The 27,556-nt window shown below is 40.7% G+C and overlaps 1 protein-coding gene and 2 long non-coding RNA genes across 7 annotated transcripts in view; 2 read left to right on the top strand and 1 right to left on the bottom strand.

Moving 5' to 3' along the window:
* The window catches only part of LOC310698417, a 37,042-nt gene extending 32,910 nt beyond the window's left edge, over positions 1-4,132 (top strand). The window contains exon 2 of the long non-coding RNA XR_014521517.1: positions 3,045-4,132. This is a non-coding gene — a long non-coding RNA (uncharacterized lncRNA). The remainder of the gene's footprint in view (positions 1-3,044) is intronic.
* A 327-nt stretch (positions 4,133-4,459) lies between these two features.
* LOC310698409 lies at positions 4,460-6,909 on the top strand. The gene is made up of 2 exons (XR_014521510.1): positions 4,460-5,262; positions 5,951-6,909. It is a non-coding gene; the product is annotated as an uncharacterized lncRNA (long non-coding RNA).
* A 576-nt stretch (positions 6,910-7,485) lies between these two features.
* LOC310698205 (phosphatidylinositol-binding clathrin assembly protein-like) overlaps positions 7,486-27,556 on the bottom strand; it is a 53,052-nt gene continuing 32,981 nt past the window's right edge. For 2 of the 5 annotated variants that reach the window (XR_014521382.1, XR_014521383.1), the window contains 10 exons: positions 27,322-27,425; positions 25,730-25,876; positions 25,190-25,300; positions 21,548-21,664; positions 21,416-21,446; positions 19,684-19,804; positions 18,423-18,479; positions 17,145-17,252; positions 12,611-15,924; positions 7,486-12,570 (listed from right to left, as the gene is read on the bottom strand). Coding sequence is in view for 3 of the 5 variants with exons in the window: in XM_083485143.1 (XP_083341269.1) it covers positions 15,910-15,924; positions 17,145-17,252; positions 18,423-18,479; positions 19,684-19,804; positions 21,416-21,446; positions 21,548-21,664; positions 25,190-25,300; positions 25,730-25,876; positions 27,322-27,425 (811 nt within the window). In the remaining 2 variants the exon portion in view is untranslated. Of the gene's footprint in view, positions 15,925-17,144; positions 17,253-18,422; positions 18,480-19,683; positions 19,805-21,415; positions 21,447-21,547; positions 21,665-25,189; positions 25,301-25,729; positions 25,877-27,321; positions 27,426-27,556 lie in introns of all 5 variants that reach the window. The other 3 variants (XM_083485143.1, XM_083485142.1, XM_083485144.1) reach the window with 2 other exon arrangements.

The following is a 27,556-nucleotide window of genomic DNA, read 5'->3' on the forward strand; positions in this document are numbered from 1 at the left end:
ACAAGTTGGGCATGCGCACAATAGTGCTCATTTCAATGTAGCCACTACATATGACTCCTCCACAGTATGTTAAAATTGTTACTAAAATCACCCCCTTACTGTACCTAAAGCAAAGTTGTGGAGGTGCACTTGTAAGTTCTGTGGGAGCGATTCCATTATTAAAGGAATATATGTTCCTGAGTATGTTTGCCTGACTGAAAGGTGTCCTGGAAGTCTGATTTAGGCCTCTTACTTGTCTGGATGGAGGACAGAGAAGGGTGAGTAAGCATGTGCAGAAATTAGCCTCCAATACACATTAAGATCTATGTTAGTAGTTCCACCCCCTTTTGCCTCGGCCCCACCCACTACTGTACAGGCATTTATTTTGTGTTTTTATCTCTTATTTATATGCTATGAACCACCCTGAGAACTACAGATGAATACAGGTACACAAATTTGTTTGTTTGTTTGTTTGTTTGTTTGTTTGGTGGCTGTTTGAAGATTGCCTGAAAGGGAATGTGGCCCTGGTTAAAAACCAAAATAATATCAGGAGCTGCAGTTAAAACAGAGGCAAATGTGGTCATTCGCTTGAGTGAAATAATCAAGAAACTTCAAACAATACCCCCTCCCTCTGACATATTTCCATCTGTGCACTCCCTCTCTCTCTCTCTCTCTCTCTCTCTCTCTCTCTCATATGCACACACAAAGAAAGAGAGCGAGAGAGATAGAAGGAAGGAAGGAAGGAAGGAAGGAAGGAAGGAAGGAAGGAAGGAAGGAAGGAAGGAAGGACCTACTCAAAAAGGTACCATCAAGCATATGAAAGCATAGGTGCCGACTCCATGGGGCCTGAGGGGGCCCGAGCCCCCTCAAAAATTCGTTTGGGGGGGCTCTGCCCCCCCAATAATCTCGGGCGCCCCTCCAGCAGAGCGCCGCCGCCGGTTTGGACCACACCATGTTTCAGTGAAGGGGAGGAGGAAGAGGAAAAAAAGAGCTTTAGAAGGAGATCGCTCTGCACTCTCCCCCCCCCCATCATCATCATCATCATCATCACACCCCACGGCCATCCCCTTTTCTCCTCCTCCAGCCACTGTCTCTCCTCCCCTTCTGTTTCCATTCGAAACGTCAAAGAAGAAATTGCTAGGTGGAAAACACGCACCACCATCTGACCCGACCGTGCAGCCAATCAGGAAGCCGCTCAGCGTTTTTGTTTGTTTTAAACGGGGCTGCAGCTGAAGCCACTTCGCTTTCGGCCCGCTGCGCTGCCGGGGAACAGGCGCGCGTGGTGCAGAGGGAGCGGGTGGCTTCTTTTCGGCCCAAACCGGTCTCCGCCGGTGAAGGGGAGGGAAGGGAGGCGGGCCGAGAGCGGCCCTATCGGGGCAAGGCTGCGAGTAGCAGGCAGCCTGAACTGGAGAGCTCGCTTGCGCGTATCCGCTGCGCGCATTTCCGCGTTGAGGGCGGCGCTTGGAAGGGAGACGTTGCTGCTGTCAGGCGAGCGGCAGACGCGGCGCAACAGCCCCCCTTTCACTTCCCCGGGTCGGATAAGAGTGAGATCTTCTCTTGGGGTGGGGGGCAGGGGTGCCAACTTGAATTAAACGGGGGGGGGGAGCAGGAAAGTCCCGCTCCACATAACCGATCACAAGATGCAGCGCATGTACGCCATTTGAATGGCAATGCTCATCAACTTTGGGAGAGCCTCGCCACCTCAAATATGTTATGGGGGTGCAACAGGACTTCGGCCCCTAGAAGTTGGCTCCTTTGGTGGTGGGTGTGGAGAGCAGGAGCTGCGGAGGTGCTTGCCAAGCTGGGCTTGTCTAGCTTTCCGTTGGAAGCCGGCCTCCCCAGCCGTGTTTTCGTCACGGGGCGTTGTCAGCTTCTGCCCGCAGAGCCCGGAGGACGTCAGCATCCCACTTGCCGAAACGGAAAGCAAGGGAAGCTGGCCACGCTTTTTTCTGTTAAAAATAAACAAAAATAAAACGATTTTTACTTGGTGCTAAACTAGCAAGGAGCCCGAGAGAGATCTCTGGTCGCCTGAGGTTCAGCCTTCTTCACGGGAGACCTTACCTCGCCCGGGCTCCCCAAACCACACTGTCTCCTTGCGCAGATCCGAAGGGGGACGCTGAAGGATCGCCAAGCCGTCTCGACTGCAACGTGAAGAAATCATTCCCCGCCTCCTCCCCACCTGCTCCCTCACCAGCCAGCCAGCCAGCCAGCCAGCCGCGCGCCCTAGCCAGAGAGCCCCGGCCGTCCCCGTCGCGCAATCGGCTGGATCTCCCTTCAGCAGGCCGTGCTCACAACTCGGCCCAGGGACCCCCCAGCAGCGGATCTCCGGCCCAGCTGAAGAATCCGGCAACAAGCCCTCTCCTCCCCAATCGCTCCGCCGTAATACGCTCCAAAACCCCCCAGATAGGCTGCCGGCCGCCAAGTCTCGTGGCGCCCTGAGCGAGGGTCTCTCCCCAACACCGCCACCTCAAACTGCGTTCTCCCGGCTACCCGAGCGAACCAGCGGCAAGACCCTGGTATGGGCCCCCCCAATATTTTTTATAAGTCGGCGCCCCTGTTCCTTATACCAAGTCAGACCATTGGTCCGTTTACATAGCTGTCAACTTTCAGATTTGAAAATAAGGGATCAGCAGCCTCGAAAATAAGGGATCAGCAGCCTCACCTGTCCCAGGGACAGTCTACAGGATATCTAACAATCCAGGATAGCAGCGGGAAGCAGCGGGAAACGGCGCTGGAATAAGGGAATTTTCCACCAAAAAAGGGAAGGTTGACAGCTATGCATTTAGCTCAATATTGTCCACACTGACTGGCAGCAGCTCTCCAAGTTTCCAGCTGGTGACATTGCTAGCCCTGCCTGGAGATGCCATGATTTGAACCTGAGAACCTGGTGCTCTACCACTGAACCATGGCCCTTCCCCTTTACACACAGATGTAGAAGATCTTTTTAAACGGCTTTTCTGGTGACTCTCACATAGTAATATTAAACTATAAATGTAAAAATAGCAAATACAAGCTACAAGAGGGGGAGCATTTTGATAAACAGATCTCAACTCTATTTTTAATAGATATGTCTAGTCAGAAGTAAGCTTGATTGAGTTCAATGGGACTTAGGTTCAGGTAAGTGCATATGGAGTTTCAACCTAAGGCTTCTTATCCTTCATCCTCTGCTGTGCGTTTAACTCAGGCATAGAAGAAGAAGAGGAGTTTGGATTTGATATCCCGCCTTTCACTCCCTTTAAGGAGTCTCAAAGCAGCTAACATTCTCCTTTCCCTTCCTCCCCCACAACAAACACTCTGTGAGGTGAGTGGGGCTGAGAGACTTCAAAGAAGTGTGACTGGCCCAAGGTCACCCAGCAGCTGCATGCGGAGGAGCAGAGACGCGAACCCGGTTTACCAGATTACAAGACTACCGCTCTTAACCACTACACCACACTACAACTCCCATCATCCCTAGCTAACAGGACAGGTGGTCAGGGATGATGGGAATTGTACTGTAGTCCCAAAACGTCTGGAGGGCAGAGTTTGCCTATGCCTGGTTTAACTCTTTATCATGTGTCCCCTTTGTTACATTGAAGTTACTTAGTTACTTTTTATCATGTGTTATCATATGACATCCTATGCCCTTTTAAAATATGGGTTGGGGGTTATTGGGTTGTTGTTTTTATTTTGATTATGTATTTTGTGGATTATATTTTGATTTTATTCTGTGAACTGCCCTGAGACCACTGGGTATAGAACTGTACAGTGGTACCTCGGGTTACATAAGCTTCAGGTTACATACACTTCAGGTTACAGACTCCGCTAACCCAGAAATAGTACCTCGGGTTAAGAACTTTGCTTCAGGATGAAAACAGAAATCGTGCGGCGGCGGTGGAGCAGCAGCGGGAGGCCCCATTAGCTAAAGTGGTGCTTCAGGTTAAGAACAGTTTCAGGTTAAGAATGGACCTCCCGAACGAATTAAGTACTTAACCCAGGGGTCTGCAACCTTTAAGACAAAAAGAGCCACTTGGACCCGTTTCCGAAGAAAAAAAAACTGGGAGCCGCAAAACTCGTCATTATAAAAATAACTTTTTTGTCACTTTTTTATTATTTCTTTGTTTGACCCCTCAGAATTACTCCTCCTCATAGAAATAAACGTTAAATTAACAAGTTACCTTTTTCTGTGGGTGTGTTCTTCACTCCCCTTCAAAACAGTGACCAGCGTACATGCCCCCCTTCAATGCAGTGACCAGCGTACATGCCCCTTACAATGTAGCGGGCGGGCGGGCGGGAAGGTGACGTCGGGACGGTGTGTGACTAACGCACACACCGCCCCCATGCGACATCACAGCCAGTACAGCACGCACCACAGTGGGGAGTGTCGGGGTGCACATTGCGCCTCCTCCCCTCGCTAGTATCCACCCCGGAGCTGCGGCAAAGGTGTAAAAGAGCCACATGCGGCTCTGGAGCCGCGGGTTGACGACCCCTGACTTAACCCGAGGTACCACTGTATATAAATTCAATAAAGAATAATATCAGTTGTCTCATTCTACATGATTTACTATATAAATGAAAGGAAAAATAGTATCAAACAATGTGATACACAATTGTTAGGTGGTTTAGTGACATATTATACAAATTCCAGCAAGCAAACCTTAGCCTGAGATCATAAGCCACTGCCAACTCCAGGCTTAGATGGAGCATTGGTCTGAAGACTCCTCAGAGACTCAGAGAGTGGTCTCTGGCCAACAAAAGCTTATAGTGTAACAAGTATGTAAAATAGTCCTGTGTCAGTGATTCCCAAACTTGAAAATTAATGAGTGTGTTGGTGGACCACTTAAAATAGTTTTTCTGCCCATTGCAGCAATTGTAACGCATTTGTGTTAGATGCCATATGCATTTTAATTTTAATTTTATTGCTTCTATTTTGATATGTTTGCTTCCTTTCACTTGTTTTCCTGGCTCCTAATCTTCTCCACTCCTTTTAAATCTCTCCCTCCTGCTCTTCTGTATTCTTAATCCTCCCCACTCCTTTTAAATCACTTCCTCTTGTTTAAGATCCTAATCCTCTTCATTTCTTTCAAGTCCCCTCCCCTTGCCAGAGGATTGCTGGGTTCTCAGAATGAGCAGCTGCTGCACCCACTGTTCTTCACAGCCATGCTGTGGACCACCTGAGTGATGCTCATAGAACTCTTGCACTCAACTCTATTGTTTATGATGTCCCCTTGGAATACTCTGGGTCACTGTGAGAATATATCTCCCAGCCCAGCTGCCCAGGACTGGTAAGTGCCCTGCTACTCTGATGTAAGCCTGCCAGAGCTCTCATGAACACGGAAATAGGGCCATGAGGTTATTTCATTGAAGGCCTCCCTCAAATCTAGAACCAGCCCTGCTAAGATCAGCCAGAGTTTGCACCAGAGTCCACTTCCTCTGTTTAGCACCTCAATGCCAGCTCTGAGCTCGGGCGACTGCTATTTCTGGGCAACTTCAGCATCCATGCCAAGGCGATTTGCTCCCCATTTGTGAATGCTCTCTATACAGAGTATCACCTGGCACCTTCATTACATATCCTTAGATGCCAGGAACGTATATCTCAACTAGGTATTTTCTCTTCAACCATGGCTTTTTAAATGGTTTTTTTTTGGGGGGGGGGGCTGTTAGTTTGTTTTTCATGTATTATGTATCTTGAATTCTAATTTTGTATTTTTATGTTGTGAACCGCCCTTGACCTTTGGATGAAAGGCAGTATACTGACTAAATAAATAAGACAAGGAGGAAGTAGAAGATGGGGATTGTATCATGTTCAAGAACATGTACCATTCATAACCAGCTACCCACTCAGATATGTGGTTTGCAAGCTTGCTACCTCTCTTCTCTCACACATCCATTCTTGTTCCATAGGAATTTCAAGTCTATATACATTTGATGTACACAATTTGCTTTCCATATCATTGATGCTAATACATACTAGTAACTTTTACTAACTTCACAGCTTGGGCCCTGCTTTGGGTTTCACGAAACCAAGTGAAGTGAGAGGTGGCATTTTCAGCAGTGACAGCACCCTAGTTATGGACTAGTCTTCACAGAGAAATTTATTTGACACCATCACTGTGGTCTTTTCAGATTCAGGTGAAGATCTTTCCGATAGCCCAAATTATCTAAAAGCCCTAGGTAATCATGGCATATTACACACACACACACACCTTTTTTTCCTGGGGATACGCAGGGGTACACATACCCCTAAACGTTTTGTGAATCTTTGTACTTTTGTCCATGTAATGTATTTATTTTTCCTGATTTGAACTATAAAATGGTGATTTTCTTGAGTCAAAATGAGAGTACTATTTCAATTGTTTTTTGACATTTATTGTTAAGTTGCCCAGAGAACTATGTTGTTGGGCCACACACAAACACAATAAAAATAGTTTCTGTACTGTGAAACCGATTCCAGTAGGAATGCAATTATGAATGGGGCATAATTTGAGGCTTTTAATGGCAAAATAAATGAGTGATGAGATAGTTAAAACCGTAGGTCTTTGTTTATATGCATTTTTCTGCCTAAGGCCCTCATTTCATATATGGATATGTGGTATGAGAATGAATGTATTTTGTACATGGGAATAGCTTCCAGTAGACAAAGCTAAACTTAGAAAGCAACTCTAATATAGTACAAATTTACAGTTGGTTCCAAGGCAAACAATGCAGGTATAAGCTCTAAATTTTACTTTAACATAAAATTAGAATACACAACCAAGGTGTTATAGGCCAAGAAAATAAGAAGTTAGGCAATGTGGTGGGGAAGGTGTGTACACTCACCTGCTTGCATTGAGAGATGATGTACTTTGTTTTTGATAGCTAGGTTCATTATATGTATGCAAAACTTGAAGACAACTTCCTAGCTTTCATGTCATTCTGTAACAGCCTGTAAATATGCACATATACCTGAAACAACCATGTAGTGCATCCTTTTTTACTGCTTATGCTATTTCTGTTGTAACAAATTTTGAATTGGGTCAGGGACCTGTCTTATTGTGATCTGTAAGGCACTAGTCACTGGTGGAGCTATATAAATAATAATAAAAAGGGTAAGGCAGTTCTTAAGTTGAAGAAAAATGTAAGTAATTTACCAGAATTGCCAACCATAAACATTGACACAACTACTTAATTCCAAAAGTGACAGTACAATAATAGATTTGATAGGTTCAACTGAAAGGTCACACAGACTTTCAGCCCATTCACTTCTTGGTAGCTTCTTAGCTGGTCCTACTCAAAAGGATTAAATCTACTGATTTTGGGGAACGTTTTATTCTACTGGTTTGACATTGGCTACCTGAACCATTAATGAAAATGTGTATCCCTTTTGGAAAAGCCCTTTGGTTCATTAGCCATAGCTGATCATCCTTAAACACCCAATGCCAATGGCATCAAATAAAACAATAAATGCTTTTCAGTGTTGCTGGTTGACCTGCACCATTGGCTGAAATGAAACACTCCTTTTAAGAAAAATATTAAAACACACACCCAAGACACTTTGTGCCAGTTTATTTTCCAAAACCTGTTTCATTAACAAAATGGAGGACTCTCAACCACCTCCTGTTTTACATACTGTCAAGGATCATTAAAATGTTAACATAGCAAGCCCTGTGCTTCAGCAAAGTAAGTGCTGGGGGCGGGGAGAAGAGGCAGGAATTTATTTACTTTTTTTGATGGCTAGATGCACCATGTTCTCACACTGCAACTTTGTAAAGGGAAAGCATATCAAAATCAATCTAAGTAAGAACAAGCAGAGCTGGGCAAAATACATTTTTTGAGTAGTTTAAATAAAAAACACAATACACTCCATTAAGCTATATTTCAAATATGAAATAAACTGAGAAACGTTTGAAATACAAAATATGAGAACATTTGCAGAAACCCTGTTCTCAAAATAAATTGCTAAATGCATTTATTCAGTAATGTTTTACCAATGCTTGTACAACCTGCAATTTTTAATTGTACTAGGGTTTTAATTGTTTTACAGATAATTAAATATGCTATTTGTTATATCAGTCAAGGGGAAATTATTGAATCTGCTTTGATAAACTGAAGTCTAGAATCATTTTGGTGTTTAGTGGCCTTCACCACAACAGAACTATTGGTTGATTAATCATAATGGTACTTTAAAAGAAATTTCCTGCAGGTGCAAATGGCTATAAACTTGTATTTTATTAGCTGAACAAAATTTGGGTTGCTAGGTATTCATGCATCATTCAGACATTTTGCTGTTTGTCATTCAATTAATGTGGCAGGTATTACTATAATGTGTTCTTAAAACAAAATTCACAAGACTTCCTCTTTTTCTAAAATAAGAAGTCAACTCTGCAGCTGCATTCAACATTATTTTTCTGAATATAGTCTGTCTCTATCACAGCCAGGCAACAGGGACCACAGCTTCACATCTAGCCTTTAAGCTGTGGTTCCTGCTGCCTAGCTGTGATAAGAGATGGAGGAAGCAAAGAGGTCACCGAATTAAGGATTCGGCTCATAATGCTCACCAATACCATTTCTCAGAGAGTAAGGTGTAGTAGACTTTTAAAAACTGACTCACAGGGGAAAATATTGTAAATACCACAGTGACAATCAAATGCTTTGTCTCAGAAACTTTTATCCTGTTGCTTCCACCAATAGCTGGTAAATAGCACTAGTGTGTCATGAACTCCCCATGTTTGCTGAGACTCTCTTGCCTGCACTAGCACTATTGATGTAAGCAGTTGCTTTCCGAACTGCAAAGACTGTAAGACTCACTAAGCAGCTCCTTCCCTTCAACTGACCTCTTGGGACCGTGTTAGACAATGCAATAAATGAGTAACCTGATTTCATGTGTCTTAAAAAGGAAAAGAGAGGAAATAGTGAGAATCAGGTGTCTGGGTTATAATATGCAAGAAGAAGGGTTTAAGCCTTTTCCCCACACTCTAGTAATCTTGACACCCACTCACCCCCAATCTGCTATTCGTTCTGTGAAGGAAATAGTTACTTGAGTTAGTGGCATATTCTCTTGATTGCAAGGAGGCTTGTTCAACCAACTCAACACCATAGGTTGATCCTAGACTAAGGCAGTTATATCAGACTAAGGCAGTAATCAAGTTACTACTAACTTGTCCCATTAATTACAATGGGAGCTATGTGCTACTAGGTATCTGGATCCAATGCTGCATGTTGTTTAGTGAGCACATGGGACCTAAAATCTGCTTGAAAACCCAACTAAACTTCCAACCTTCTCCAGCAATGAGGTTTTCCTTGCTTGTTCTACCTACAGAATAGAAAAGGATCAAATACTACGGAAAAAAACCCCAATACATTTTCTATATCAGATACAATATGCAATTTAAATCATATTTGAAATACAAATATATGGATTATCAATACTGCCCTGCTGTGACAAAAATTATACAAGAATTTTAAAGAGTCATCCTGCAAACAGGAAGCACCTGTCAAATTAATATATATATAAAGGCACATACCTATTGCATTGGGGTGGGGCAAGGAAGAGAATATTGGGAACAATAAATTGAAATTATCAATTAGAAAACCAAACCCAGAACAACATACACATTTAACACCTTTTCCCCCTGCTTCCAATATTTCAAGAAAATTCCAGCCAAGTGTTTTATAAAGGAATACAATTGCATCAAATTATTTACCAAACTGGTAGGGTAGGGGGAGAAGAAGAATAAAGACTGCATTGGTTATTACAATATTTTAAAATAAATGCTATCATCAGAAAGCTGGGGGTATGAGGTACACAATACATACTAAAGCAGTACATGGGACAGCCAAGAAGTCAAATTACATATTCAAAAGCAACATTTCTAAGTAATTTCTAGAAACTGTAGAGATAGCATGTACAGTTCCCCATTACTCAAAAATATAATCTTTAAAATGGAAATAAGTGACTGGTACACAGCGCATGTCAATATTATTCTCAAAATGCAGGCTACTTAAAAAGAAAAGAAGTTTTCCCTTTTATGTACAAATAAAAGCACTGATCCACAGTGCATTCTACTCTAAAATTGTAGTCCACCCTTACCACACATCAATAAACCCCAAACAGATCCAGGTACACCCTGTATTTAATTTTAAAGTCAAAGACAACATTTTACAAAAAAAAAACCCAAAAGTATACTTGCTTTCTTTTTAAGCTCTACACATTCTTATCAGAGACTGAAAATGTCTTTATTACATTTTTAAAAAATGAATGTATATCTAGGAAAAGGAGCAACAGCTTTAGAAGAGACATTTTCAAGTATGACAATATTACCCATTAATATCACATTTCTATTCTTATGGCCAACTAATGTGACCATAGCAGCCATGTTTATTTATTCCTGGGTTTCATATAAAGTGGGGTAAGGTGGAGGCTGGCTTTAACTGCAACAGGTTTGCAACAATAAAGGGGACTGACTCTTCCCAGTCCATGGCATTAACTACATGGGGCTCATTGCCCATTATTTACTCCCAGCTCATTTCATTTCCAGTGTAGAAGCAGAGCTGGAGGGACACATGTGGGCAATGGACTACGGAAGGGAACGGGCTCTGGTTTCCATGCCTGTCCATGCTTTCTAATATTAAGCTCAGATGCCACCTTCCATTCTATATGAAAACGAGGCAGAGATGTGAACAAAAAAAGCACAGCCACTATCATCATGTCTAATCTGACCCTTAGAGAGAGCACTCTCTGTACAAGGGCACCTATCACCCTTCAGATTCTCACACACTCTCCTAGAAGCCACATGATGAAACTGCCATCGCTCTCATCCTGTTTTAAGAATGTACGAAATCATAACATTATAATCGAACTGTCCATGCTTCCCAAAGCTTTTAAGACAGAATTCTTGCCATTTTAATAATATGTCTTTTTAAAAGCAAAAATAAATCTCTAATCAGAGTTGAATATGGGAAATGCAGAAAATGGTGTTGACACAGAAATCCACGTGTTTTTTTTTTGGGGGGGGGGGAGTGTGAGTGTGTGTATTTCTTTCTCCTCAGCTTCATGCATTTTTTCTCTGAATACCTGTGGGAATTACAACCCTGACCTGCCAGTCTAATGATCAAACTATAAAAGTATCAAACACAACTAAAGCCAGGACACACCAATCTTAAGATTTAGACTGTGACCCTAAATACAATGGAAACAATGAAACAAAAACAGATGAAATAAATCTGCCTTCGTTTTGTAGCTTTTAAAATGGCAGCCTTGTAGCACTGCCTTAAGGGTAGCACTGCCTTAAGGATAATCTTGTGACAAGACCACCACCACATTGCTTCACCTGCAAATATTTCAGGACCACAAACACATATTTGCAGTCAACCCGTTAATGGCCAAATCACTATGGCAACCTTCCACAGCTTGGCGCCCTCCAGATGTTTTGGACTACAACTACCATCAGCCCCGTCAGCATGGGAAGGTTGCCCTAAAATAATGAATAATAGAAATGATACCAATATATTCATAAGGAAGGAGTTGTTCTCTAAAGTCAGTATCTTTGAGAAGACAGTAGGTTGGTCAGCATCTTACTCTCACAATAAATTTACAAAACAATGTCATATGCAGTGCAATCCTGTCCTGAGTTTAGTTGAGTTGCTATTTTTATAGTTAGCTTTAACCTGCTAATATATCTAATAGGGAAGCAGCAAATGTCAAGTATGTATGATGGACATCTTATTGGCTTTTAAAAACCTTTAAATACATATAATCTAACATTATTCAGACAGTTCAATTATAAACACCACTAATACCACTGTAAACAACCTTTCGCCAACTGGAAGTTGAAAATAGTACAGCTACCTGTACTTTTAGCATTTCTGGCAAGACGAATAAAAGTGTAATTCTGGCAACAGCAACCCCAAATGCAGTTTCAATAATGTTAACAGTGACCACCATCTAACTGCTAGGGTCAGCTATAAAAAAGATGCAATATTTCAGCAAGGAAATGAGTGATAAACCCACCTCCACAGAGATAGGAGAGTTCAAATTCTCCAGATTTGGCACAGAAAGTGGTGCTAGCAGTTGTGACCAAACTGTTATTTTGGTTTTCCATAAGGACAGACAATTCCCTAAAGACCCAGTGTGGCTGTAGGAATGACTAGCCCAGGTACGAGGGGGGGAGAGGGCGGTCTGCCCTGGGTGCCACCCTGACATGGGGTGACAAAATGGCAGGCAGCACTCGTCACCGCGGGGCTTGCAGCATGCACAAGCCACATATCTCAGCGCCCACAGGCTCTGTACTGTCTGCCTGCCTCCCCCCACCAGCTGTAGGGTGGCTGAGGCCCCAGTGTGCGGCCCGTCCCTATGGGCACTGCGCGCCCCGTCTCATCCCTAAGGGCACGGTCTTGTCCCTATTGGCACTGCGCGTCCCATGGCGCTTGGTGCCCATAGGAATGGCACAGGGTGCGCGGCAGTGCCCACAGGGACGCAGCGTGTGGCAGTGCCCATAGTGACGGCACGGGATGCTGAGCACCCTGTTCTGTCCCTATGAGCGCCCCACCCCTATGAGCAGTTTGCCCCGCCCCTATGGGCGGTTCACCCCACCCCACGTGCCTGAAAGGCTTCCTCCACCACTGGATTAGCCATGACTGTATTCTGCTCTTCCCCCAATTTATTTTGATCTCACACCTTGCCACTGTTCTCAATTGCGGCAACCTAAATATGAAGCAAAGACAGCACTCTAATCATACTCAAGAACCACCCCACCAATTGCACATTAAAGATCTGATAAAGGAGGGAGATTTTTATATATAAGTTAAAGAACTACAGACTAAGTATTACCTACAAAGGTTCAATGCTAATATTGACAGCCAAAATACAGCTACTGACATTTATTACTTTTTGGGACAAGATGCCATTGGTTTATTGAACAAATAGATAATCACTTATTGTCTAGAAAGCTCATTTATTATAAAATCAAAGTCCTTGGTTATAGGATAAAAGCACAACCTCCAAGTTTAGGGTTATTGGAGACAGAATGTAAAACTGAATCTGACAAAAATTACACCAGTATAGTGGGCAACAATTCTTAAAAAGAATTCCTCAAATAACCATTACTGGTTAAGAGTAATGCCATTACTAGGGTTTACAGGTTACCTTCATGTATGAGCATGGGGGAATCCCCACACATTTGCTGTAGGGAAAAGGTTAAATTAGGTTGTGCAAGTATCACACTGCTTACAAAGATTGCAAGCATGAGAAGATGCACATACTCAGTAACATTTTGAATTCTGGTCACTGAGCTGGAGAGTTAGATACGAAAAGAGAAATTACAAAATCCAGTCTTCCTTAATGAATTAAATTGCATATGAATAGAAGCAAGAATGTGTAAGTATTGGGGGCTTATGCTACCGTGGGACTATTGTGATTATTATTATGCTTTGAATCTGATTTTAATGGATACATCAATGATTACTGTATAATGCTGTAGAAAGCACATAAACAACATACATAAACCCATTCATTTGGAGAGTTGAAGCTGCCCTCTCTCTGAGGAGGTGGGTATTGCATGAAGTTCCCTGCTGTAAGATTGCAGCCAGTAAATGCAATAAATTAAGCACAGTTAAACTGAATTATTAGAAAATAATATCTGGGGGATAAAAAAGGTTGCTGCCTATTTTACAACCCCAAACTTTACATGGTCACAGCCTCTGAGATCAAACATTTTAGCTAGTTATTATAAAATCTGTGTAATTTAAATACATGTACTTATCCAAACTGGATTAAAAGACAGAAAATTGGTTAGAAGCATGATTTAAAATCCTAAATGAGGATCAATTGAATTAACTCACTAGAATATAAACTAAAACAAGGCCTTTAAGTAAGCTGCTCCAGCTTGTATAGGGCTACAATAAATATTGGTTTTGGACAAACCAGGAAAGTACATTAAAGCCCAAAGCCCTTGAAAATTCACTTTCCACATTTAATTACTGTACATGCATCCAGTTTATGTCTTTGCCAGTACATGTCCAAGATTTGGTCTGAAATGTTTTTTCCAACTTGCAACATTTAATCCATACAAAGTTAGTGGTTACAAATTGCAAACACATATGTAAAAAAACGATTTGATTTTTTTAAAAAATCATGTTTAGTTTGACAAAACAAGTATATCTTTCTTGAAGCAAGCATATATATATATATTTACATTCTTGGCACAATATTAACAAACACAAAAGACACTTACAGGGAAAAGACTGGTTTTCTAGAATTTGACACAGCCTGAGCCACAAAAGTACTTTTTGTTTCTGCAAATCCCTTCCCACGGAACAAGGGCCAATAACTTGGCAAAAACACTTGGGAGATCAAGCTCAAGTGCTGCAAAAAGTTTTAAATGATAAAAAGGGGCCAGCTTAATGAAAGAAAGCCACATTGACATTTAAGAGAGAGGCTTTTTGCTGTTATTGCTACCGCAATGAGCTCAAGACAAGAAAATCATCACAGCAGTGATAGAAAGGAAAGAACCAGTTTGCACGCTTTCTTCAGTTAAAATGTTCTTTAAAAAATAAATAATCATCATCATTTTTTGCTTCCCATCTCCCCTCATAGGTATGCCCTGGACTCCATCTGACAAATTTAAAAATAATGTTTAAGGTAATCCTTTCATTATTTGGGGGCATTGTGTTTGAAAATCATGGACCATCTTACATTCTCCTACACTGCAATAATATCTTAAATATCTTGAAGGATAATGGTCTGAACTTTTCAATACAAAAGAAATTTGAGCTAAATGTCTTAAAGCAGTACGATATCTGCATTTTGAATGTGTTACAAAGAAGAAGAAAAGATTATACAGCACTAGATTTTTTTGTATTTCAGGGTTTACAAATATTTACACTCCCTCCCCCCCCAAAAAAAGTTTGTTTTATGTAGTGACTGGCCCTTTTAAAATTTTCTTTTGCTCCTTTACCCACAACATGGGTCGCAAGCTATAGAGGGATAGAGGAGCTCAGGAACACAATTTTCCAGTTCTTAAAGTGCAGCACTGTAAATGATGAATGACTAAGAAAATGCTGGTGCCCTACATCTTAAATTAAGGGCAAAAAGCTTCCCAGACTCACTGCTGCTGGCCACCTGCAGACTTTTTTCTGGGACATGAAGGCAACTCTAGCTAAAGTCTGAAATGATGCTGCTATCTGTACATAAGAGGCTGCATAAGGAAGTGCAGCTATTGCCATCCATGCCAGGACTGCACACACTCTACTTTGTAACATACTATTTTCTTCAGAATAGGTCAGGTGCCCCAGTCTCTGCCAAAGCATAGCTCTATCACTTGGCAAGGCAACGCTCTGCTGAAATGCCAATTGACTATAGTTTTCTGTTAATGGCCTACATTTAGTTAAAAGTTGATTCACAGCATTTAAAACTCACAGTACAAAATTTGTGAATTAGAAGAAGCTAGTCTAGCATGAGAAAAAGCAGTCAATATTGGCATTTCTGATAATGCAGGATTCTTCTCAGAGTCTTATTGTATCAGGTACTGCTTAAGAGTATCTGAAAGGTTTATTGCTCAGCTTCATTAAGTGGTGCCATGGTAACAACGGCCACAGAATTCTGGGAGAAAATAAATAGAATAATTATACCCTCCACTAGCTTACTAGAGGCTAGCTGTTGCATGGAAATGCTGCAAAGAGTTTCCAAGTAAGCTCTTATTTAAAAAGGGAAAGTCAGGATTCTCCTTACATACTTTGCTGACCTTCAGCTTCAGAATACTTCAGCTTTCCACTGAAAACAGTCTTATGCTATCCAAAACCAAACATGATTTCATACCATAGTGACTGTTATAACAATAATCTCTAAAGCACAGCAATTCAAAGTAATTGATATTGTATGGGAAGCAGGTATGTGCCCTAGTGAGGACCGCAGTTCAAAAGTTCTGTCTTCTTTCTACCAATATTTGGTTGTCAAAGTGTCTTGCTGCTTTGGCGGGTCTACATAAATTGTATCTGCAACATATATAAAGAAAAACAAGCTGAATGAAAGTCATTAAGGTTACATATTTTTATTCACAAAATACTTGTAAACTGCTTTTTCATATATTTTTTAAAACAAAATTCTGGTGCACAACAATTCTTTTGTACATACACACACTAGTAAAGGTAAAGGGACCCCTGACCATTAGGTCCAGTCATGACCAACTCTGGGGTTGCAGCGTTCATCTTGCTTTATCAGCTGAGGGAGCCGGCGTACAGCTTCCGGGTCATGTGGCCAGCATGACTAAGCCACTTCTGGCGAACAACAGCAGCACATGGAAACGCCATTTACCTTCCCACTGGAGTGGTACCTATTTATCTACTTGCACGTTGACGTGCTTTCGAACTGCTAGGTTGGCAGGAGCTGGGACCGAGCAACGGGAGCTCACCCTGTCACGGGGATTCAAACCGCCAACCTTCTGATTGGCAAGCCCAAGAGGCTCAGTGGTTTAACCCACAGCGCCACCTGCATTCAACATACACAGACTAAAACCATGTAAAATTTAAAATCACAGATCACCTTCCATCTGCTTAATAATATCCCAGGAATATCTCTAAAAAGTTGTGCTGATCAATCAGAGGCTTGGTTGAAGCCCTGCTTCTTAAAGTTGAACTACAAGGTATCAAGTCTTAAGTTTTGAACTTTCATCACAATAAAAGTTCCACTACTCTACTAACTACAATAAGATAGAACTTAATTGCAAATTAGGCAAACATTTTTTTTGGTCTGTTTTCAACTAAAAAACAAAATAAGAAACAAAGAACTGGTTTGTTTCCTGCTAGCAACATCCAGGCACAATCAGTTGCTGACAGACCCATTGCTGAAGGGCCCATAACTGCTTTTTTTAAAAAGAACATTTTAAATATATGTATATTTGATTCATTCTGTAACTCTTTGAGTGGAGCTGATCAAGCTCTATCTGAAAGTCTTAGCCTGCCTAACTTTCATCAGGAGGGGGTCTCAGTGCTGTGAGGCAAGTACTTTAGGATCTGAGACGGTAAAAGAACATACCAGTATCCTTTCAAGCTCATGGACAGTTGAATATAAATAGTGATGGTGATGATATTTTGCAGCCTAAGGAGCAGATTTGACCAATCAGGGGCAGTATATAAATATTTTAAAGTGGCAAGTGCTGTTAACAGTCTACAGGAATCATGAAGAGTTTCATCTTTATGCTAAGGAATACACTAACCTGTGTTCCAGAGATAGGTGCAAAAGGATTTGTTGGCCTTAGGCTGGTTTGGGTATATATCATAGGCTGGGGTGCCATAATAGGAGTAGCTCCAATCTGAGCAGGTACCTAAATGTCAGACAGAAACAGGAATGTATAAAGTCATTTACTGATCCGCTGAGCTTGAACATGGTTGCTCTATCTATATATTTTGAAAGCTAAACAAATTCTAGTTCCCTTTCAGCAACTTAACGCCAAAGCGCTCGAGGCTAGGTGCAGAAGCCGCTTATGCATGAACACGGTACTCCCACTGCTGAAGTGGCCAGTTTCTGCATTCTTCAGACAGTGGTTTCATGTGGTCTTCAACAGAGTCAGACCACTAATCCATCTAGCCCAGTGACATCTATTCTTACGGGAAGCAGCTTTCCAATGAGTCTGGCAGAGAAGATAATTTTCCCTGCCTGAAATCTGAGAGAGATGGAGGATTGAATTTGCTTGCAAGGAACTGAAATGCCTCAGAAGTGTGTTGACCAGATAATTCCACCCACCTGTAATGGCCAGCTTCTATAATAAATTGTCATAGAGCAACATGAGCATAATTATAAATGCAGAAGTTCAGATACAGCCAAGGTATTTCACCTCTTTGGAATTTGTACATAAATGGTGGGGGTGGATTAAGTTACAACTTGAATGCACTTTCAAACACCACCAAACGAATGGGCACCAAATAATAAACACCACCAAACAAATGGAATTAGTTACATAAAATATGACTAAAATTCTGTTTTAGCCTCAGATTTCCATACCTAAGCTATTGTAGACATCATTATAAAAACATGGTGGAGACAGAATATTTGTGTCTGTTTCAAGAAAGAGATGAGGAGGCTAAGATAACTTCCTTGGGGAGGGACAAACTAGTGAAAAGGTCTTGCTCTAAGGGGATGCTAAAATTGAATCCATTAAAAGATGTTAAGACCATACTGGCAAATCTTAAAACGCGGTCTGGGGATAATATAAAAGACATTTCTTAGGACATCCAAGTAAAGCAGTGGGAAAAACTTTATACCACACTTTGATTAAAATGTTGGTAAGTACTGGGAAGCAAGATAAAAAATACTTCATTGACTTCCCTTGTGCATGCAGAAGCTTTTCAGACTACTTTACAATGCAACAGAATAACAAAAGAATTAGTACTTGAGATTTCAGGCTCATTAGACTGCTGCAAATTACGATGTATGACATTCAAAATAGAACATCTTCTCAATGTATTATATAAATATAAAGAGTGAATATTCTTACCATTCCATACACAGGCACTTGAGGTGTATTCAGTGGGTAGGTTACTGGAGCAGGTACCTTTGACAGTGGGGGGGGGGAGAGATTGCATATAAAATTTGGCTACAAATTCCACTGCTAACACTGAAGAAATTGTATAAAATGCATCTTATTTTGCAGGATAGGAACTCGCATATCCAAGATAAGGTACTCCATTCTAACATAGCAAAAAGGAGGAGGGACAGAAAATTATTGGGAGTAGCAGGATACCAAAACTAGAATGACTTTAGCTGGAAACAAGACAAGCTAGTTATGAAGTTAATTATCCTCAGTCTTGCACACCACGTAACTGTACATTCAAAAAGAATTAAAGCAATGTGGCTGAATGAAATTACAGGGCAGCTATATTATTTGACTGCTCTTTTGTACAGAGAAAGTTCTCTTTCCATATAAGGAAGGAATAGCTAAGGAGAATATTTTCATTAATTTGATTCATGCTTTTCAGCTCAGATTTGAAGCAACCAGGAAGCATAATAGATATCTAAGAAAGAGCTACCATTTATACACATAAGAGCAATTCACACCGAAACAGTAAAGCTGCAATCTGTGCTACTACAAACAAGTTAGAAGGCATCAAGCACCTGTTACTGGGAGCTGGAATACAAGGCTATGAATTTTTGTCATATCTGCCAGGATCCTATCAAAAATAAAACACCAATCCACAAAGAACTGGAGACCAGAAGTGTACATGTACCAGGGTTTATAGGGCTGTTTCTCTTCAGCTGCTTCTCCAAAGCCCTTCAGAATACAGTATTTTCAGTATAGCTACCTTCAGAATACAGTATTTTCCTTCTGCAGCTTACAACATTAAAATCATTTAAAGTAATAAAATATAAACATCTTGAAGGGGAGTCTCAAAGCCAATTTATGATGGCTGTAAAGTGCTCAGAGAAAAACAAGGCAACAATTCCACTAGGGTAGCACCAGCCCCTAGTGTGCAATTAAGTAGTTCTTTGGATTCTGGCCAATATTTTTATCACAAAAATACTTAAAAAAATACAGAGAATCACATCTAGAAGGTACTAAAGTATTTACATGTTGTACAAGATGCACTGTAACCTCCAATTTATTTTATGTCCAAATCCTCTCCCTTGGGATTCTAAAATTTCATGCCAAAGCCTTATTGGTAAATTCCTCTCAAAATTTTGACAAGAATGCTTTGTGAAATACAGGGGAAAGGCAAACACACAAACAATTTAAAGGCTGAAAATACTGTAAGTATTACCATCTGTGGAGCAGGAGGAATAGGGACAGTATTCCATGTAGTTGAGGTGCTTGTTTTCGCTTGCCAGTTGGTTCCACCAGTAAGTTTCTTCTCTGTAGGCTGATTCCACTGCATATCAGATCTAAAAACGAATTGAAAGCTGAGCAGTTACATATGGAGAACAGCTGAAATGATACTGCAATATACGGAACTGTTCTGTTAATCACTAATTTCTTTTACCTGCCACTATAATTACACCTCACAGCCCCTGGATCCTAGCATTTGGTATATGTAACTTTTTAAACACCACATCTACTTTTTATTAAATTCATAACTGCAAAATAAATTACTTCCTCCGTTTGTTTCAAGGTGTGCTTACTTCAGAAAGAGCCTGGCAAGTAAGAGAGCCAAATTTCCATAAAACTTTGTGAGTTACACTGGTGCTACGGTTACTGCTAAGGTAGCAGATAACTCAGCTGGCTTTATACACCGGAAACTGCTCTCACCAAGCAGTTCCCAGAGGTTTAGGCAAATTTTAAATCATACCAACCAGCCCACCACCTGGTCAAAACAATATTTTTATTAGCAATGTTAACAATTCACCTGCGCCAGGAACATCCCACACCCTGTGCCTTATTGATGGCATCCCTACACCCAAGGTGTGAAGCACGACTCAGAGCACATGGTGGCAAGTTTGATGTCACTGCACTTACAGGCAAATTCTATTTGTGATTTGTTTTATAGTCAATTAAATTAGACTTTTAACATCTTTTACTCTGGGACTTCTTCTTTACCTGTTTTAGTTACTGATTATAGCAAGATATATATGTTAATTTTTGAATGTTTAGAATTAAAACATTTGGATTTTTTCCCCTCTAGTCAGAAGAGACTGGCAGGATGGTGAAAGTTTTACAAACCTTTCTTTTCCAATACTTGAACAATAGTGCTATTCATGAAATCAGTTGTGTCACATGTTTTTGGAGTGGGATTTGTGCCCCAACCCTGGCCCGGAAATGACTACCAGAACAGCCAGGTGTTTGTTACATGGGGAGATTGGGTTTGTTTTTAATATTTGCTTAGTTTTGTATTTTTAGCTGGATGTTAAAACTGGATGTTTTCATAAATTATATGGAAAAAAGAGGTTCCCAAGACTTCGCTTGGCTTAGTGTAGATTAAACTCCCACTGGCAATTAGAATGCTCTCCACAGACTTATCAACTGAATACAGATAATAAGAAATAATGAATTATTAGGAATCGTTTAAGGGAGGCGGGAAGTCATTGGGAGATGAGCCAGAAGTTGTAAAAAGATGGCTTGTAAATACAAAGATGTATAACTGAAAATGTTCAGGTTTTTTTAAACTTTCTTTCTTTTTCTTCTTATGTTTTTTATTTCTTCTTCTTCTCTATTTTTTTAAAATTCTTTTTCTATTTTTCTGTATGTATGTGTATTTGTAATATGTAACCAAAAAAAACAAAAAAAAATGCAATACCTTGAACCCCTGGGCTTGTACGAAGGCAGGATATAAATCTTCTTAATAACTCAAAACAATCTAAAAAAGCTAATGCTGAATGTCTCCTTTTGAAGGTTAAGGTCTGTTCCATTAGGCAATATTTGCTCTCACAGAATGATTGTATTGGCACAACACTGAATATTAGAAAATTCTGAGATAGCTCAGCAATGCAAACACAAGTCAAGGACATTTTTATCAATATATAATTAGAAATTATGAAATTAAGGAATATATGTCTCACTTTTTCGATGGTGTTCCTCCAAAGCCAAGATCTGTAATAAAACACCAAAAAAAACATTTAATTAAGATTTAGAATTCCTTTCATAATAAACATAGGGAAACCTTTCTTTAAAAATGAAAGTGTTAAACTTACTTCCAACCAGATTAGCAAGTGAAGAATCAAGGTCATTGGCCAAAATCTTCCCACTGTGCTGACCAATTAAAGCTACTCTCTGATTTTGAGCTTGTACTGTTGGTTGCAATACATCATCTGTAAATTAAAGACTGGGTACAAAGGAGATAACCTTTTTTAAAAAAGAGTATTATTGGTTTGCAGCTATCATTTCAACTGGTAACAGAAGGCAAAAAAGGGTACCACCACCCAGAAATCCCCTTCTCCCAATAAAATGCCACAACCCTTTTCGCCTAGTTAAATTAGTTGTATATGTGATAGTCTGCTTACATCCACAGATGTAGGAATAAGAGTTACATCTATACTGTGATACTCACTGAAATGTCAGAATGTATATTTTGGCGAAGCTGGGATGTGCAAACCCACCTAAGCACACTATTTACCGAGAGCAATGGAAACTGAATTCTAGCCAGTATTAGCTTTTATGTACAGTTTCCATTTCAAAAGAGCTTAAGGATTAGACAAGATATAGGTTAAACCCCACATTATTCCCGGAAAAAATGATTCTAGACAAAATTCTAATAAGCTGCTGGAATGTAAGATTTACACTTCAAAGATTTAAAAAGGAATTCTTAAACTCTGGATTTTCAAGCAGTCTTGAAAGTGTACAAAATATTTTAATGCACACAAAGATAACCGCAGTTTCTCCTATGTATATGGTGGTTTGACAATTGCACTTTCTTGGAGATGTAAAATTAGAAAGCACAAACCAAAACCCACACAAAACCATCAGTGCAGGAAATGGACTTGCCCAAGCAGCACCAAAAAGAGGAAATTTACAAAACTGGGGTGGGCGTAGATGGGGAGGTCATAATGTTTATTTTATCAGAATAATCAGTTAAAAGAAATTAGATAGCAATGTTTCAATTATAGCCTTCAGGTGTCTTAAGTACTTTAAAGCCAGCGTGTGTGGTAGTTTGAATGCTGGAATTAGGTACAGCAACCTAAGCGGCCACTATGCTTCCTGGGTGATCTTAAGCCACTCATCATCTCTCAGACTAGCCAACCTCAAAGGGTTGGTGTGAAGAAAAGGGGGGAGTGTCATGTACATTGGCCTGAGTTCTCCAGAAGAGGGGAATGATAAAGATCAATAAAAGTTTTTTAATGCAAGGATCATGTTCTTAGCGTTAGGCAAATATAACAGCTAAGAACTGCAGGCATGTTAAAACACCATGATGTAATGGTCCTTAGAGACCGGCTGTTTGCCTTCCCCTGGCAATGTTTGTCTTGGAAGTGGTGGTTCCTATAGAGAAGCATTCAGTGTTGGAGGCAGTTGCTGGGGAGTGAGAATGGGGAGAGTGTACTTGCACTTTGGTCAGCCACTGTGAGAACAGGATGCTAGACTATTATTATTACCCATCCTTTACCCTCAAGGTAGATTTCAACAATTAAAGCACAATGTTAAAAACAAGCAACTTAAAATAACAGAAATAAGTTGGGAACTAAATATATATTTAACTCAGGTGTCAAAAGCCAGGTTAAAGAGATGTATGCCTTCAACATTTTCTGAAAGCTGTATAATGAAGATACCAGACACATCTCTATGGGGAGAGAGTTCCACAATTTAGGGTCTGTCGCAGAGAATGCACTCTCCCAGCACCCCACCCCAAGCTTCTGGGGGCAGTGGAATAATCAACAGGGTGCCCTCTGCCAATCTTAACACCTGACAGGGCTTGTAGTGAAGAATGCAGTCTTTCAATTATTCAGGGCCTGGGTGTTTTAGGGCTTTACTCACTAATTGTGAGCAACTGGGAACAAACTAGTAACCAGTGCAGCTGTTTTAAAACAGGAGTTATATGAGATCTAAACAGAATCTGGCTGCTGCATTTGGGGCCAGTTGAAGTTTCAGAGTTGCCTTCAAGTCCAGCCCCACATGGACCACATCACAGTAATTGAATCTGGAAGTTACAAGAGCATAAAGTGCAGTGGCCAAGTCATTTCTGTCCAAACGGGGCCATTGCTGGCAGAACACCCAGAGCTGGAAAAAGGGGTTCTGGTCACAGAAGTCACCTGAGCTTCCAGTGACAGTGTTGAATCCAGGAACAGGCCCAAGCTGTGGATGTGCTTCTTCCGAGGAAGTGCAACCCCATCCTGGATGCCTGCCTCGGTTTTCTGATCTGGGTCTCTAAATAGGCGCTGATCAAACAGGGCTCATCTTATGTTCCAGTATGTTTTAAGACAATGCATTCCTATGGTCACAGGAGTTGAGTTTTGTCCTCTGCAATCTAAGATAGTTCCACATTCATTTCAGTTGAGGACTCTGATCTGGGCATGTATTCTTTTACAATCATATTCATTCCCTCCCTTGCAGTTGAACACAATATTGAGTGCCCAGGAAACTCTGGAAGCATGTGCATTTGAGGAGGGTAAGAGAAGCATTTTTGGTCTGTACACCAATCAGACTAATCTCTGCACAAACACCTTTACAAGTGCTCATTGAGGAGCAGTTTCCTGCTCACAACCTATAAATGCCCAGGTGGCCTTTCTATGTAAAATCATTGCTATGAGTAAGAAGAATGCTGCCTTTCAGAGGAGAACCTTAAAGCCCTTGATTTTACTTCCTGGGATACACTTAAGGGCAGAGACCACAGGTAGCACAAACTTATTTATGTTTACAGAGAACAGAATTCTGTGCTATTCAGTGGGGCTCACTCCCAGGTTAAGCATGCATAGGATTGCAGCCTTAAGCTTACAATCACTTTATCAACTTACCCATTGAAATCCATGATCCGGAACGCCACATTGAAATATACCAAAAATAAAGAAAAGGACAATCACAATGGGTATTAGATTAGCAGGAAACAGAACTAAGCACTTGTACTTTGGGGCAGGTAACTTTTTTCTAAAAGACAATTTAATCAGAAACATTCTAAGGAGCTTAGAATTTCTAAATTTAAATTATTTAAGTCCATCAGTTTAAAAAGACAGGCACCCTCCAGCGAATAAAACCATTTGATACACCATTTAAGCAAAATTAAAGTATGACTTCATCCCCATGATTAGGCAGCATGGTGAGTCAGCAAGTAACTAACTAGCAAGTAGAAAAGAGCAAGGACTATTCTCCCCTCCTCTTGTGGCTGAGCTTTAATCTCTAATAAAACAGTGGGCATTCCTGCTGCCCTCCAACTGTTTTGAGATTCCAATGCCCATCAACCCCAGCCAGAATGGCCAACGGTCAGGGATGATGGAAGATGTAGATCAGCAATATCTTGAGGGCCACAGGTCTCCCCAACCTAATGGAAATGCCAAGAACAACATTTAGCAGCCCGGGACTCTGAGGAAAGGCTATTCATGCATGTTCAAGGAAAGGAAACATACAGAGAAAAGTTATGGCTGCGCAATAAATGACAAGAAGGAAATTTGCCAGATAGGTTTATTCATTTGCTTCCCACTCCTTAGCCACTAGCTGTCCATACATGTGAAGTATTGGTGCTCTGTCTTCCATGCATTCTGGAAAGCAGTGTTTTACAGATTGACATTATATAAAATAATTATCTGATAAAAAGGAAAATACTGAATCCAATGACCTATATAACTAGACAAATAAAAGTAGCTGCTGGCTTTATAAAATGCAGAAATTTGAAACACATTAAATAGCTTTACCTGTTGCAGTTCTAAATTCTTGTACTGCTGATTTGCCACCAAATACAGCATCAAAATCCACATTGACTGTTGAAGAGGCAGTATTCTGTGGTACCGAATTAAGGGGATACCCTACAAATGATAATAAAAATTATTGGTACTGTTGTCATTAAATAGTTCTGCAATTCTAAGAGGCTGATGTTATGTAAACATTTATAAGAAAAGTACAGGGTAGTGTAGAGAAAGAAAGGAACAAAGCAGATGCCCGATTTAAGAAGGGCACACACACACACACACACACACACACACACACACTTTTTTAAAAAAAAGTTCTGGTCATGAACATGTCAAAAGTAACACATGCAATTTTGCATATTTAAAGTACACAATTTTGATTCTTAATTAAAACTGTCACAGTTATCTGACCAACAATTAGCAGTTGTAATGTGGTTTTGAGTTGAAACCAAGAAAATTAATGCAGAAACTGAGAATTAATACAATTAGAAATATTAGAATCACTATAATAATGTATATTTGGAAAGAAATTAGAGGATGTTTTACCACTAAACAGTTCCACTGTTTGTTTGGAGGTAAAGGTGGATGTCACAAAAGGGGTGGTACTTTTTACAGCTTCTTCAACTGGCTTCATATCAAAGAGGTCCAGGTGGGGTGGAGACCCAACACAACCATTTGTGGATGAGAAAGTTCCTTTCAGATACAGCATTAGGTTGAAAGAAAGGGAAAGAAGTAAAACTAGAACACAAGTAGTACTCAAGAGAGAAGACACACTGAACAACATGGGGAGTTCACAGAAGCAGGATGGTAAGGACTTAACATGGTTTTGTGTAAGGCTGTTTCTCATTGGTCTGCTCACCCAAACACTACTGAATGAAATTCATACCAGTTTTGTCTTTCATGCAAAAATGCACAACCCTTTGGGACCGGGAAACATATATTACACCAGAACACACTTCCAGGTCTTAAGACCAAGCAGTTGCTATTTCTACTTGAGCCTCACCGACTTGCTCACAAAATACACCTTGCATTCTACCAACACAGATTCATCCTTGGCTGTCAATCTAAGTCTGCTTTAGGTATAAAGTAGAGATGGAATTCTCATAACCTGTCTCTGCATTACATCTGAACCTTTGCTTGCTCTGCACTGGAATGCTAGCCACTGTTTCCTGGTAGACATATTTCTAACTTCTGGGGGCAGGTAGTTAAGCTATCCACTTGTTAACTTTTCTCATAAGTAGAGTGACCTGTAGGATTTTCTGGCACTACATTTTCCTTCCCCAAAACTCTGACTCAGAAGTGTATGATGCACAAGAGAGGATATCTGTAAGTATGAGTTTGTGACATGATCTTACTGTGCCTATAGTTGAAGCTGGGAAGCAGCATCTCAACAACCGGTTTGGACTATATCTGTACTATAGCCGAATTTTCTATGTGTTGAGGACATAACTATTTTTACTCCTGTACATATCTGTTCTATATAGCAGCCTTATTTAATTCAATCACTAACTAGAATCCTAATGAGAGGAAGACATTCAAGTTATAATTATGGGCAGAGGCAACTCCGTGTAGACCAAACTTCCTACCTCAAGTTGTTCTGATAGCAGCTAAGCATTTGGATGTAGAACTCAGAAATGCAAAATGGGACAGTTACAAATACCCACAAACCACAAACATTCTGTTATGTTCTCTGCTCCTGTTACATGTTTCATTTACTATGGAAAACTGACCTAACAGTTCAGAACACACACCAGGAGATGCAGAGAAGATGTTACACCAGGGCCATGTGGCAGCGGGGGGGGGGCAGCCAGGTGCACCTGCCCTAGGCCTCGGGGGGCTCCGCCAGGGACTAGCTGCTTTTTTTTTTTACTTTAAAACTTTATTCTAACAAGGCCTGTGTTACACCCTACGTAACGTACCCTCAGCAGACAAAATTTGCAGATGTTTATGTATCTAATAAAACTAGGAAGAAAAACAGCAATACATGTTTCTCTGCCACAGCTATTAATAAAGGCAACTGGATTACATGACAACATAAGATTAGCTGTGCATTCAGGAATGTATGACAGTCTGAAAGGGTAAAGACAATTAATTCCAAGGACTGTAAATGTTTTGTTTAACCACAACAGTAAACTTACCTCCCCAGGCACTGCCTGCTGATGTTGCTATGGCTGGAGTACTCTGTACCGTTGGAACAAATGCAGGTTGGAGATCAAAGAGATCAGTAGAAAGGTTGGGCATGCTGAAAGTTCCAAGAAGGTTGTCAGCTATAAATGGCATACTTAAGCAAGAGGAAGTTTATTATGCTGTTTGAACATCTGAACATTAGACAACTTCAAGAAATGCCTGCATATTCATCCACTGACATGAGAG

The sequence above is a fragment of the Podarcis liolepis genome (assembly GCF_965112155.1).
Source record: "Podarcis liolepis genome assembly, chromosome: Z".
Taxonomy (NCBI): domain Eukaryota; kingdom Metazoa; phylum Chordata; class Lepidosauria; order Squamata; family Lacertidae; genus Podarcis; species Podarcis liolepis.